Source organism: Sprattus sprattus (assembly GCF_963457725.1).
Source record: "Sprattus sprattus genome assembly, chromosome: 5".
Taxonomy (NCBI): domain Eukaryota; kingdom Metazoa; phylum Chordata; class Actinopteri; order Clupeiformes; family Clupeidae; genus Sprattus; species Sprattus sprattus.
This window is the reverse complement of record NC_137924.1, coordinates 30056705-30070392: the sequence shown is the minus strand read 5'-3', so window position 1 is coordinate 30070392 and position 13688 is coordinate 30056705. Positions and strand designations below refer to the sequence as shown.

Sequence of the window (13688 nt, the reverse complement as noted above, 5' to 3'; positions counted from 1 at the left end):
GGTTGAACTAAACTCATACAACAATGAACATTTTTGCTGTTTGGTTTACTTCTTCGGTGGATGCCCACAACTATTTTGTTAGTGGAAGATGCAAGTTTTGTACCATAAACCAGCTCAGACTGCACAGTGTTGGAAGCTGATGTGAAGCCACCCTGGGGGGGATTCCAAGTATGCAGCTTATTGACCAACCTGAGTAACTTAACTCGGGGTAAATGGTAAATCTACCAATAGAAGTGCACTATGGCTTTGTTTTTAACCTATTTTAACACTGTTTTTCGTCCATATTTTTACTTGAGAAAGAATGATTGTAATCGGTCTAGATTTGAGTAAGAACACTATAACAAGTAGCCGCAAAACACCTATACAATGTTATCCTATGGGTCATGCATCTGTGTAAAATAAACCACAATAATGTTATAAGCGTGTGATCACATGGAAAGGGATAGACCTTCAGAAATAGACATGTGTCTGTTTACCTCAATAACTATAAATAATCTGTAGAAAATCTGTCATTTCCTACAATTTCTTTATAGTAAATGAGGGAAACAGACACAGGTCTCTCTCTGTATGGATCCTTCTGCATCTGAAAATGTTTGGAAGACCAACAAGGTGATATCCACTTTTGCACACAAGATGGCGCTCATTGTCCGCTGCTGCTGCAGGCACTGGGTCAATCTTGCTTATACCTTGTTTTCACGACACACAGACATGCAGAACCACAGGTGATACATATAGATAATTTATTGCACCAATCACAGCATTTAACCAATAGGGGCGAAAAGATATCAAGCATAACAGAACATGGCACGTGCAAGTAATAGTCTCTCTACAAAGTATCACAGTGATTTGTATTCATCAGTGGGGATGATCCTGATTGTAAAGCAGGTTATGATATTTAATTTACTAGGCCCCAGGACCCTGCACTCTGTGCCGCTGTATGAAATTATATCTACTACTTTTGACCTGCTGACTCTAAAGAAGACCTGCCCTTCAGATGTAATAATCTCGCTACACTGGGATGTGCTAAGCCTCTGCTCACACGCATGACTCTAGGCATGCTCACATGGTGGATTCATTCCTTCCCTGGTACAAATACAAAGAAAAAGTTTCTGCAATGTGCTGTGTGTCACTGTGTGGTAACAAAAACTGATTGGCTAAAAGTAAATGACTAGAAATGTAGAGTGAGTCTGTGTCAGCCTTTTCCTCATATTCTTATTCAGCAGTTTAGTTTCCTGCTCTTCTTCTGAAGCGAAAGAATTTCATAGTTTATTGCACGTGTTATTTCAGATAGAAATACTCTATACAAGACTCTGTGAATCTAGCTTGGCGAGCAGAGTCCCTCCACTGTGGTCACACTGCAGTGGGTTTCAGGTTTGACCTGGCTTCAGCTGATGTGTCTGGTTCCTTTGAGTCAGATGAGGACGGCTCTTTGGACTTCCCTGTCTTGTCGATCTGGGCCCGGTTCAGGTTCTCCCTCTCCAAGGCTTTCTCCATCTCTGTGTAGTAGTCCAAGGCCTTCCGCACCGGGTGGATGATATGTTGCTATGGCAATCGCAAAAGATTTAGTGTGGTAATGTTATGTTTGTTTATTTATTTAGCAGACACTATGTAAAGCGACTTAAATAATGTTATGTTGTAATATACGTTGTGAGGGAATAAAATATATGGTATACACTAATAATACATGATAATATGACGATAATATACCATGGCAATAATAATAATAATAATATATGTTTTCTAGAATCATGTATCTTGGGTTGAGACACTAAGGTAGTAGTGCAGTAGGACATGTAGCAGTGTGTGTGTGTGTGTGTGTGTGTGTGCATATTTACCCTCACCTCCAGGCAAGGGAAGAGGTTGGCCAGCTCCATGAAGAGGGGCAAGAGGACGAATCGGATGAATCCGGTCTGTGAGGACGGCTTGGTCACTTTGTCCCGGTCCATGAACGGAGAGACAGGAAGTCCTTCAAGCTTCTCCATATCACTCTACAGTAAAAGAGGCCAGGGTTGTGTGTGTGTGTGTTTAGTATGGGGAGATGCACCTGCTCATCCTAAAAGGCTAGAGGTCAAGGGTGAAATGACCTCCATATGACCTTCATCAAAGCAAGCAAGAACGCAACTTATTGAATGGTAAAGGGACACTGGACAACTTTTCTCAGGAGGTATACAAGGAAGTTGGGAGACTCTGGGTTCCCATATTTAATTACCAGACAACTGTTAAGAACATACTTGTGTGTGTGTGTGTGTGTGTGTGTGTGTGTGTTTGTGTGCATGCACGCGTGTGTGTGTCACCTGATTGAAGAACTCTTGCAGCAGGCAGTCCAGCCAGGGTTCAGCCACGTCCATGGGCCGAGCCTCATTGGAGATGTCGCTCACTTTGATCAGGATCATCATCAGCTAAGGATAAAGCCAATATGAACAACCATCAGCTAAGGATAACATGAACAACCATCAGCTAAGGATAATATGAACAACCATCAGCTAAGGATATGAACAACAATCAGCTAAGGATATGAACAACCATCAGCTAAGGATAAGGCCCATATGAACAGCCATCAGCTAAGGATAATATGAACAACCATCAGCTAAGGATAAGGCCCATATGAACAACCATCAGCTAAGGATAATATGAACAACCATCAGCTAAGGATATGAACAACCATCAGCTAAGGATAAGGCCCATATGAACAACCATCAGCTAAGGATAATATGAACAACCATCAGCTAAGGATAAGGCCAATATGAACAACCATCAGCTAAGGATAAGGCCCATATGAACTCCCATCAGCTGTCAGTACACAGTGAGTAACGTGATTAAGGTAGAGTGAGTGACCTACAACCGTCAGCTGTCAGCACACAGTGAGTACCGTGAGGCCCCGTCAGATGAGGTCACAGCCTGGTGAGGCCCCTGGCATTCAGCTGGGCTCAGAAACACCCTTCTGTCGTGTAGGACAGCAGTCTGTTTTTTCAGACTCCCCAGTCTGTTTTTGACACTTAGCTAGAGGCTGTTTGGGAACCATATCTGTGTGAAGCATATTGCTCGACTCTCTATATCACAGAGCCGGTCCACTACCCAGTCTTGCATGATATAATATCCCATATGGGTATGCAGTTGCATAAGTGCATGGTTGGGGGTGTACTTCATGTGTGGATGATGAAATCACTCATTCGCAGTCAAAGTTACCACTTCTCTGTGGTCCTTATTGCCGAAGTCAAACACGGACAGGATGGACTTGAACTTGTTCAAGATCTCATTGTGTCTGGTCATGTCTGTGGCCAGGACACACCTGACAAGGACAGGAAGAACAGCGTTAAAGAGATGGAGAACGTAACAAGGAGAAAGAGAGAGAGAGAGCGAGACAGAGAGAGAGACGGAAGGACAGACAGAGTGAAAGAGAGAGAGACAGAGACGGACAGTTTGTGGCCAGGATACACCTGACAGGGACAGGAAGAACAGCGTTAAAGAGCTGGAGAACATAATAAGGAGGGAGAGAGAGGGCATTCAAAATGATAGTCTCTCTATCAATTTAAGATGGTCGTAGCAGAGCAATACTTTTAGGGAAACACAACTCAGGCTAGTAATTAGGCAATGTACTGTTCATTAAGACTATATTCCATAGTTACTAAGCAAGGTACTATCTAGGAGGCAAAATAAAACAGCTATAAGCACAAAGGGGAGAGAAAGGGGGTTGTTGGAAAAAGATCAAATTGTATGCTATGTGTGGATGGGAAAACTGTGCTTGGTTGAGGCCAGTTGTCCGTACCTGATGATGCCTTCTCGTATTCTTTTGTACTGATCTGTTGTCATGTTTCGGAAAATGTTGTTTTCATTCTGAAAATATAGAAACAGTAACCATTTTCTTTCTAATAAGGGTGTTGATGAATATAATTGCTGAACAGGCAATTTCTGACAACTAAATAATGTCCAACTGCCAACTTTGAGAGGAAACTGATGTACTTGAATCTGTGTGCTATCAAAAGTGAACAGTTATGCAATGGTATATGGGGTAAAGATGACTTATGCAACATGACATTTATTCAAGCTGCACATAAATGAACTCAACAGTGTGGATGAGCTTTCCATGTAAACAACACACTCAAGAAAAACTGGTTTAGTTGATCATTATTAATCCCATTTCCTAATGATATCCCTAGTGGGTATGGGATTAACTTCTCCAACATCTCAAAATGGTTTAGTTGATCATTACTAATCCCACTTCCTAATGATATCATTGGGCACAGGATAACCTTCTCCAGTATCTCAAACTGGTTTAGTTGATCATTACTAATCCCACTTCCTAATGATATCATTGGGCACAGGATAACCTTCTCCAGTATCTCAAACTGGTTTAGATGATCATTACTAATTCCACTTCCTAATGATATCTTTGGGCACGGGATTACCTTCTCTAGTATCTCAAACTGGTTTAGTGGATCATTATCAATCCCACTCCGTACTGATTCCCATAAAGGGCATGGGATTACCTTGATACCTTGATTAATCACACTCTCTAATGATATCCCTATGGGCATGGGATTACCTTCTCCAGTAACTCAAAAGCAACAGCACAGTGATGGTTCTCCAGAGGTGAGATGTCATTATAACGCAGAGCGAGTTCTGTACGCGCATTAATCTGGACAAAATAATAATAATTACAACATTAAGAATATATTGATATATGATTATGAATATATATTCACAAATGATGCACAGACTACACACAATTGTACATTCTAAATTACATTTAAAATATGTTTAACATAATGTTTGATTGAAAAATTGAATAATACAGCTTTCACAGTATCCAAATTATGTCCTTATTGACAGTGTTCACTTTTTTATCAAATGTCTATTGTCAGTGATGAATGTATTAATTTATTTTTTGTGTTTATTAACCCTAACCTGGTAGGCATTGTTGTATCCGGTGTGGTCCAGGTCGTGACAGACTGCAGAGGTCAGCAAGGTCAGAAGGTCAATGCTGTCCATCTTACTTCTGAGGTCCGTCAGCCATATCAGACCATACATCTACAGACGGAAAAGAGGGCACACGTCATTTCCATCCAGGTCTATACAATTTCTATAATGACAAATGAACTGCAACTGAAATGAAATGAGTCCAGCAAGGGAATTCAACAAAGAATATACCAAACTAATGGTGCTAAATTGAATTTCAAGAAATCGTGAAGCAATCAAACACAGAAGGAAATAACGCTAAGGGGTGTAATTTGTCAATAGCAGCCTTCTGTGTCGGTAATTACATAGCACACATGGCAGACTCCACAGGTGACCTGTGTGTCCTTTCTCTCACAGACAGACTGAGATAAGAGAGAAATAACAGTTTGGTGATTGCATTCCCTCTCTCTCACTCTCGCTCTCTCATCCTCACTCTGTCTCTCTTACTGTTTCTCTCTCCCTCACACACTCTTCTCTCTCTTTCTTTATCTATATTTCATTCAAAAGTCTGTATCCGTTTTTTTTTAGTTCTCCTCCTTGCTGCTACCCATCTTCTTTGTTCTATTATCCTCTCTCTTTTCTGTTCCTCTCACTGTTTGTATCCCTCCCTCTCTTCCCATCTTCTCCTCCCTCCCTTCTTCTCTCTCTCTCTCTGTCTATCTTTCTCTATCATCTTCTTCTCTCTCTCTCTCTTTCTCTCTCGTCTTCTTCTCTCTTTCTCTCTCTCTCTCTCTCTCTCTCTCTCTCTCCCCTAATCCCCCCTGGGGGCTCACCATCTGTGTGACGCAGAAGCAGTGTTTGAAGTTGTGGAAGGGGATGTTGTTGTAGCGCCGGTAGACCTCATAGAGGAACTGCTGCAGCACCTCCAGCTCAATGTTGAAGGTGGAGATGAAGTCCAGGTCCACATACATTACCTGGAGCAGCACCATGATCTCTGCATCCTCCCACTGCCTGCACACACACACACACACACACACATAAACACAGACGTACACACATACACACATGCACAAACGCACACACACATATGCACGCACACACACACACACACACACACACACACACAGACACACATGCACACATGCGCACACACGCACACAGACACACACACACACACACACACAGAGAGAAAAGGAAAATATAGTTACAGTTTAGTCATTCAGCGGACGCTTTTATGCATTTTTGCCAGTGCAGTATAAGTGCTCCCAGGGTATTGAATGCATGCCCTATTGGCATCGTGTTGTACTAGGTGGACAGACTTAGCATACCAATAAAGAAGACCTCGCATCACTATTGTATCAACCATATATTCAAAACATTAATATCAAAGAGACTCAATGGATCTCATCAAATATCAGTGCACGATGATTTATATAAAAGCGTCTGTGATGTTTAATAACTCATTTGGTGTGGACTTGTTGAGATCTTGCGTGGAGGCAGACACACACACACACACAGACATCATAAAAGAGATCATGAACCCTTGTCCACTCGTGATGCAGGAGTGTCCTCCCGTTGTGTTGATCTGAAAGGGCCGATGTTAAACAAGCAGGCTGGGAAGACGATGCATTAATGCGACTCACAAGGACTAGGCTGTAATGAATATGCTTTTCATGAGCATTGCTTTCAGTTGAGGACCCAGGGCCAGGCCTTTCATATTGATATGAGTGAGATGGGATGAAAGGAAGCCAATTACTGCCAGTGTCTGGGACGGACGCAGTGGAAATGATGGCTGAAGCGGAACAGGTGTTTGGTTTCTTTGCTGTTACGCACAGAGACACCGATACATCTGGCTAAACAGCGTGATAATGTGTCCAGCAGACAGTTTATACTTTACTTATATTTTTTACAGCATTTAGAATATAAAAATATAAATAGCTTGGCTTGGGTACGTTACTTGATTGTTGTAACATATCGACCACATTTCCATTGCTATTACAAATCTGTATGACAATATTGCCTTAACTTTCTATAATGCTTAACATAAAAACATATCATAAAATTCAAATATACATAGTCTTTTTGTGGACATTACACATAACTTTATAATGAGCTTGTCGCTGTTCATTAGCATTAAGAGGAAATTAGCATTGAATTTAGCATGAAATCCTAAGCCGTCTGGTGTTATATACTGCTTATGTAAGCATTAACTAATTGAATGGTAATGCTGCATCTAGTAGCATATCATAAATAAAATCGAGTTCATGATTTGAAGCTTTTAAATAAATTAAATTATGACTGGCGGGCTCACTTTTTTAGTGGATTATGGACATGAATCTCTTTTACTATGTTTGTCCTCTAACGCTACCCTTATTTGTCTTACTGTCCCACCACATCTGAATAGCTCTGTTTATCAGAATGTGGTAGTTGTGTCATGTGAATCACCCAAAGCTCCTACCAGTTATCAAAGGTTGGAGTCTTCAGATACTGCCTCACCTCCTCAGAAACCTCCAGTGTACTATTAGGAAAGTACCAACATGTCATGATATTTTGAGGCATTAAAAAAAATACATTTGCACAACAGCTCACCTGTTTAAACCTCTTGCATAATCTGTATTATAAAAAGGCATTACATCAGTACTGTACAACACAATGCGATGTTCAAGGTCAGTAGAGAATCGTAAATATAACTACTCTATAATAAATGCAGTAATAATTGTACTAAACATGCCAAATGCATTTCTGTTTGGTCAGACCACACACGTTTAAGGAAGCTAGCACTCTCATAACGGAGAGATGGAGGGAGAGAGAGAGAGGGAGGGAGGGAGAGTGAGAGAGACAGAGAGGGAGGGAGACACAGAGAGAGTGAGAGAGACAGAGAGGGAGGGAGACAGAGAGAGAGAGAGAGAGATCTAAGAGCTATGTTTAAGATGGTGAAAAGAACTTCTTTAAGGTGCCAAAACAAATCATATCAAATAACTGTAGACCAGACTGACCTCATCTTGAGGAACTTGTCACGCACATGCTCACACTCCTCTCGAGTCTTGCGCAGGGTCCTCTTGTGGTAGAAAGGAGAGGGCTTGTGTGTCGCGTCAGACAGCTCTTTAAACAGGCCGAGCCAGCTGAGATGCTCAACGCTCTGGCAGAGAACAATAACATCAGCCATCAGTTTCATTCTCAAATTTGATGAGCAAATTATTAATAACCGTATTAATTTAAAACTGATTTTAAAAACATTGCAGCCAATCTTTTGAGGTTTGTCTGTACTGATGTATGTATCAGTAGAATAATTCATACTGTATTGATTATAACCATAATAATAATATAATAAGGTAAGTTCATCTTCTGCGGTTATGTTTCACCTCAAGTTTTTCCCTAAAGGACTCCACCTGTCTCTTCATCTCGTGCACAATAGTCGGAGTCTCCCCAGCCTCGATCAGAATCTTCTTCTCCAGACTCTGCAACCTACACAGAAGACCACAGGACCAGCATCATCATCATCTTCTTCATCATCAGCAACACCATCATCATCAGCAACACCACCATCATCATCATCATCATCAGCAGCAGCAGCAGCAGCAGCAGCAGCAGCATCATCAGCATCAGCATCGCTTCAACTCAACTGTGCTTTCTCATTACGAGTCATTGTTTGACAAAAAGACCATGGGACATAGTAGAAACGTTTGTCATTTAAACTCAAATGTTCACTCAACATGGGCAAAAACCCATGTCATTCTGTAAATTAAAGGTTGCTTGAAAGTGACTGTACCTTTTTTCCATGGAGGACAGATCAAATCCGAGTGCCACGGCAAGTTCTGTACCTGAAACATTGTGAGGAAGACTTCATGTTCCTCTGTAAAGCCATACATTCACCTTCCTTATCCCGTCTGGTGGCATGACACCTTAGACTGAAGACGTCTATACGGCAGACTATGGGTATTACATGTTTAAATCAGTTCGGTATCGGATAACCTTTGCCGTATCATTAAACCAGGGAAATCCTTCTCCAAATAAATGTTGTGTTTCCATATATCTTTAATTACTTTAATACAGAATATATCTAACACCCCGGTGTAATTAGACATGCTTATAACACTGCTTATAACCTGTCCTAAACCGTGTTAATGACACATTTGTATCAGTGATGTTTTACCGCAGCCTGGCCCTGGCCTCAAGGCCGAGAATACCTAACGGGTCACTGTTGCAGTCCGCCGCCACCACCTCCAGCTTGTAGGTGGACTGGGGTGTGTTGGGGGGCAGCTGGGGGGAGATGTTGACGATGTTGCCCTTGGGGTTGTACAGCTTCAGGATGTCATGGGGACCAGCCTCGGCAGCAGAGCGGAACAGGTCTGTGGGAGAGCAATATGAGTAGACACAGGTACACACACACACACACACACACACACACACACACACACACACACACACACACACACACACACACACAGGTACTAGGTAAGTATGGTTCACAGATAGACACACATCCTCACAACGCACATGCAAACTCGTCTTGGCATGGAAGAACTAATAATATGTTGGTAACACCTAATTTCTCAATTATAACACACAGGCAAGCCATGCAACACAAGTTTTGTTATTATCTTCTTGTCATTATTTTTAAAAGGCTGCACAATGACCCAGATGTTCAGTCCAACTTATCTATTCATGAGGCCACATTTTATGCTTATACACCTAATTATTTTCTGCAGTGCAGACAATGCTCAAGCACAGCTCCTTATGCTCTGGCCCAAATAGGGGTCACTCAGAGGTCATAGCCTTTATTTGAGTGTTCAATGTTTGCATGCTCCTCACAAACACTGGCAAATCAAGCCTGGCAAATGAACAAGATGCTGCGTGTTACTGCCATGTACTTCAGTAAACATAAAAGACAGATAGAGGTTTATACAAGGAGATGCTCCAGCAGGGACTTCAAGGGGTATGACCTTAAAAGGTATTGCAAGGGAGAGGTATCTCATTTTGTTTTCCTTTTGTCCCCTGGACACAAAGGATTTCAGCTCTCTGCCACAATAACATGGAGGGCTCTATCTCAGGGCACAGCTTGGTCTAAGGCTAACCTAATGTTCGGTGTCATGGTCAGAAAAGAGTCATGAAGAGATACAGACGATAGGGTGTGTTTGACCTTCTCCAGCAAATTGCAGCTAAATTGCAGCTAATCAAGAGCATAGGGCGCCAGGCTATAAATACTTAAATAAAAAAGGCAACATGCGTTTGCTGAGAGGCAGAGACTGTCACTCAAGGAGCCCTGTCAACTACACCTGTGCCTCCCTCTCGGCCAAACAGAACAGAGATAGCCTCAGGATGGAAGGCAGTCATGCTCTTTGAAAAAAATCACTTGAATATACTCATGATGTAGTAATGGAGATGTGAAAAGATACAATCATTCCTTTAACTGCAACTGCAAACTTTACCCTGTAAATAACTATATTGCAAAAGAGTTCTCTAAAGACTGAAAAGGGGATTTCACGGCATGGTAACTGCCAACCAGTGAATCCTTCTAGATGGTTCTAAGCAGAGTGTTAAAGGGTCTCTTTTCTTCTTCAGTACCCTGAATGCTGTTACATAACACTTGTGTTAGTGAGGCTTCTTCCCTCCAAGAAAGAACCAATCACCTCAGAGGGCTGGGAGAGTCTTGAGTCAGATGCAGTCATGCTTTTCAGATGTAAAGTGAAAATGTATGTTATGGTGTCCCGGACAACAGGGTCACTGGCCAATAGTAAGCACTTAGAGGCTCCCTGTGGTGGCTGGCTGGTGAGTCACAGTGTGGAACAGGCATCCTCTCCTTCAGGTGACTTACATAAACAAAGCTCGACTATGACAGATGGGCTCTCCTTCGTCATCAGCATCAACATCATCATCATCATCATCATCATCATCATCATCAACATCATCATCAACATCATCATCGTCATCATTATCACTTTCATCCTGTTACTGCCAATATAAAGGGAGTTGTGTGAGAGTGAATCTCTCTCTCTCTATCTCTCTATCTCTCTCTCTCTCTCTCTCTGCCACTCTCTCATCTCAACAGCAGCTGTGGATGGAGAGAGACCCTTCACCCTGTGGATGGAGAGAGACTCTTCACCCTGTCACGAGCGCTAATCAAGCCCTGCACCTCTCTCTCCGAGTTGAGGGGCTGTAGATGTTTAACACAGACCTGTGCTGAAGAGTGTGTAGGATGGGTCAATAAAACTGGATTGTTGTTATCCTGCTTAAGCTAATAAACTTGACATGCACTTCAGTACGGTCAATTATTAATTATATGATCAAAAACGTCTTACTGCTGTCACTATCATGCTCTAACACAGTCGTGTCGTTTTATTTCCTATTATATTTTCACGACCAAGTTACAGAAAAAAACAGAGTTTCATTCTACAGAATACTTGAACAAAAAGCAAATGGGTGTCAATAAACGTAATTGAGCCGAAACCTCATTGCAATTTGTGTACACAAACACATAAACAGTCTGAATGCCGTGTCCTTAAGCAAGTTTAAAAGGTCAGAAGAGGACCAGCTGAGAGACCCTGACCTCCCTGTGGTTCAGACCCACCTTTGACGTCCTGTGCAGGGCAGTCAACAGGGAACTCTGCCTGCTCTGGTCTGCCGTTGATGGTGAAGTAGATGATTTTAGTGGCCATCTCCTCCTGCGCTGCTGAAGACATCCCCCTCCTCCCCGTCACGGCTGCTCTGATGGGAGGCTGCTGCGACTGCATCTATTTAACAGAGGACTACTCCTTCACTCCACTCCACTCAACTCCACCCCTTCCCTCGCTCTCTCTCTCACTCTCTCTCTCTCCCTCCCTCTCTCTATCTATCTCTCCTTAATTCTCTTCCCTCTCTCTCTCTCTCTCTCACACTCTCTCTCTATCTGTCCCTCTCTCTCGCTCTCTCCCTCGCTCTCTCTCCCTCTCTCTCTCCCCTCTCTCTCTCTCACTCTCTCTCTCCCTCTCTTTCTCTCCCTATCTCTAACTCTCTTTCTCTCCCTCGCTCTCTCTCTCTCCCTCTCTCTCTCTCCCCCTCTCTCTCACTCTCTCTCCCTCTCTCTCTTTCTCTCTCTCTGCTCCTGACTCTCCTCCTCAAATCCGTTGTGCTCCTTTCCTGTTTTTAACTCTTTGTATCTGATAAACTCAGCTGCACATGATGGCACATATGCGCATTGAGATTCTTTTTGGCACTATATAAATACAATTGAATTGATTTAAAATCTATTATATGTATGAGGTACTACAGAGGTGTTTAACATTTAAATACAAGTTATATGTATATGCCATATGGGGGGAGATCAGCTAAAGTCATGTCAGTATCATTTGATGCATGTAATGTTGATATTTTACTCATTCTAAACCACTTCCCAAGTCTAATTACCTCCAGCAAGAAGGTTATGCGATCAGGTCCGTTAATTTATTACCTCCAGCAAGGAGGTTATGCGATCGGGTCCGTTAATTTATTTGTCCGTCTGTCTGTGGACAAGATTTCTCAGAAACTACTGGGCGGATCTTTCTTCATAAGAGGTGGATCTTGGTCCTGGGACATCCCCATTAAAATTTCAGGATGATCCGGATCGGGATCCGGATTCTGGATCCGGATTTGTGTACCTCCTTGCTGGAGGTCAGAAATCTCGGATTGCTCTTGTTACCATTATGTTTCATAAAAGTTTAATGAAAATGTAAATTTTTTTTTTTTTTTTAGCACCAGCCATAAATTGGGATTAAAGTATTTACTACAGAATGCCTTATGGCTCTAACTCTGTCATAGTCATAACCTGCATCATTAAAGAGGACCTCTTATTTTCAATGCTCATAATTTTACTTCTGGGTTGCTTCAATCCAAAAAACACATTGTAAAAGGTCGGGATAGCCTTCGCGCTTAGAGCCATGATGTTACACTCATAGAGGACTCGAGGAAATGATGTTGAAGAGATGGTTTTTATTACCTCAAATAAGGCACAAGGCAGTAAAACAATGACAGTACTAAATTAATATAAATAATACATAATACATCGCAATAGGCATCAGAGCCTCAGTACAAATACGCACAATAAATAGTCGACTACATATAAAAGACCACCTACACTGTAAACCCAAACAAGTTCAGAGAACTCAAAACTTTTGATGTAACCGATTACATAAGAAAATTTGAGTACATATATACTTTTTTTAAGTAAACTTAAAAATTATACATCGGCTATTCTGATTTTTTGTGTTATCATTTTCATAATTTTTGAGTTATCTGAACTCATATTATTCCAAAATCGTAAAGGATTTAGCCTCGTCAGATATTTGTGTTTCTCTGGGTCTTTCTCAAACTAGTTATTACGCCCTTACAAGTTTTTGAAAGGGTTTCTTCCTTACGTTGCAACTTCTTGCGCAAGCTCAACTGTCATTGGTCGACCGCCTTCCCAGTGTTGCCACTGCATTTAGATTTACATCTGTGATTTAGCACACGCTTTTATCCAAAGCGATTGACAAGGAATTTTGCATTTATAGATCATGAGCAGTTTAGGGGTTCACACTTATACACTTGGTAAGGAGGAGTGGGGAATCGAAGCAACCTTCCAACCTCTGGATTACTAAACTACTCCTCTACCTTAAGTCTGCTGTGTCCGTCTCTCATCACAAGAGCTTTGCAATGGTGTTCTCAACGACGTTGATGACGTCAGATACTAATTTTTTTTGAGTTATCAGGCAATGTTAACTCAAACAAATACATTCCAATACAATTAAAATGTCTGCACTTGCTCAGAAAACTAATACATTTTAAGTTGGGTCAACTAA

At 41.8% G+C, this 13688-nt stretch overlaps 1 protein-coding gene across 1 annotated transcript; it reads right to left on the bottom strand.

Annotated features, from left to right (window-relative positions):
• Positions 1–1350: 1350 nt before the first annotated feature.
• On the bottom strand, positions 1351–11627 carry LOC308366116 (high affinity cGMP-specific 3',5'-cyclic phosphodiesterase 9A; the record flags this gene model as incomplete). The annotated part of the gene is made up of 12 exons (XM_080839752.1): positions 1351–1542; positions 1842–1988; positions 2295–2399; positions 3187–3289; positions 3418–3437; positions 4544–4636; positions 4906–5028; positions 5730–5907; positions 7893–8035; positions 8259–8361; positions 9050–9245; positions 11465–11627. 12 exons carry the CDS (start codon positions 11625–11627, stop codon positions 1351–1353), a joined length of 1566 nt encoding a protein of 521 aa, XP_080695878.1.
• Between the last annotated feature and the right edge of the window lie 2061 nt (positions 11628–13688).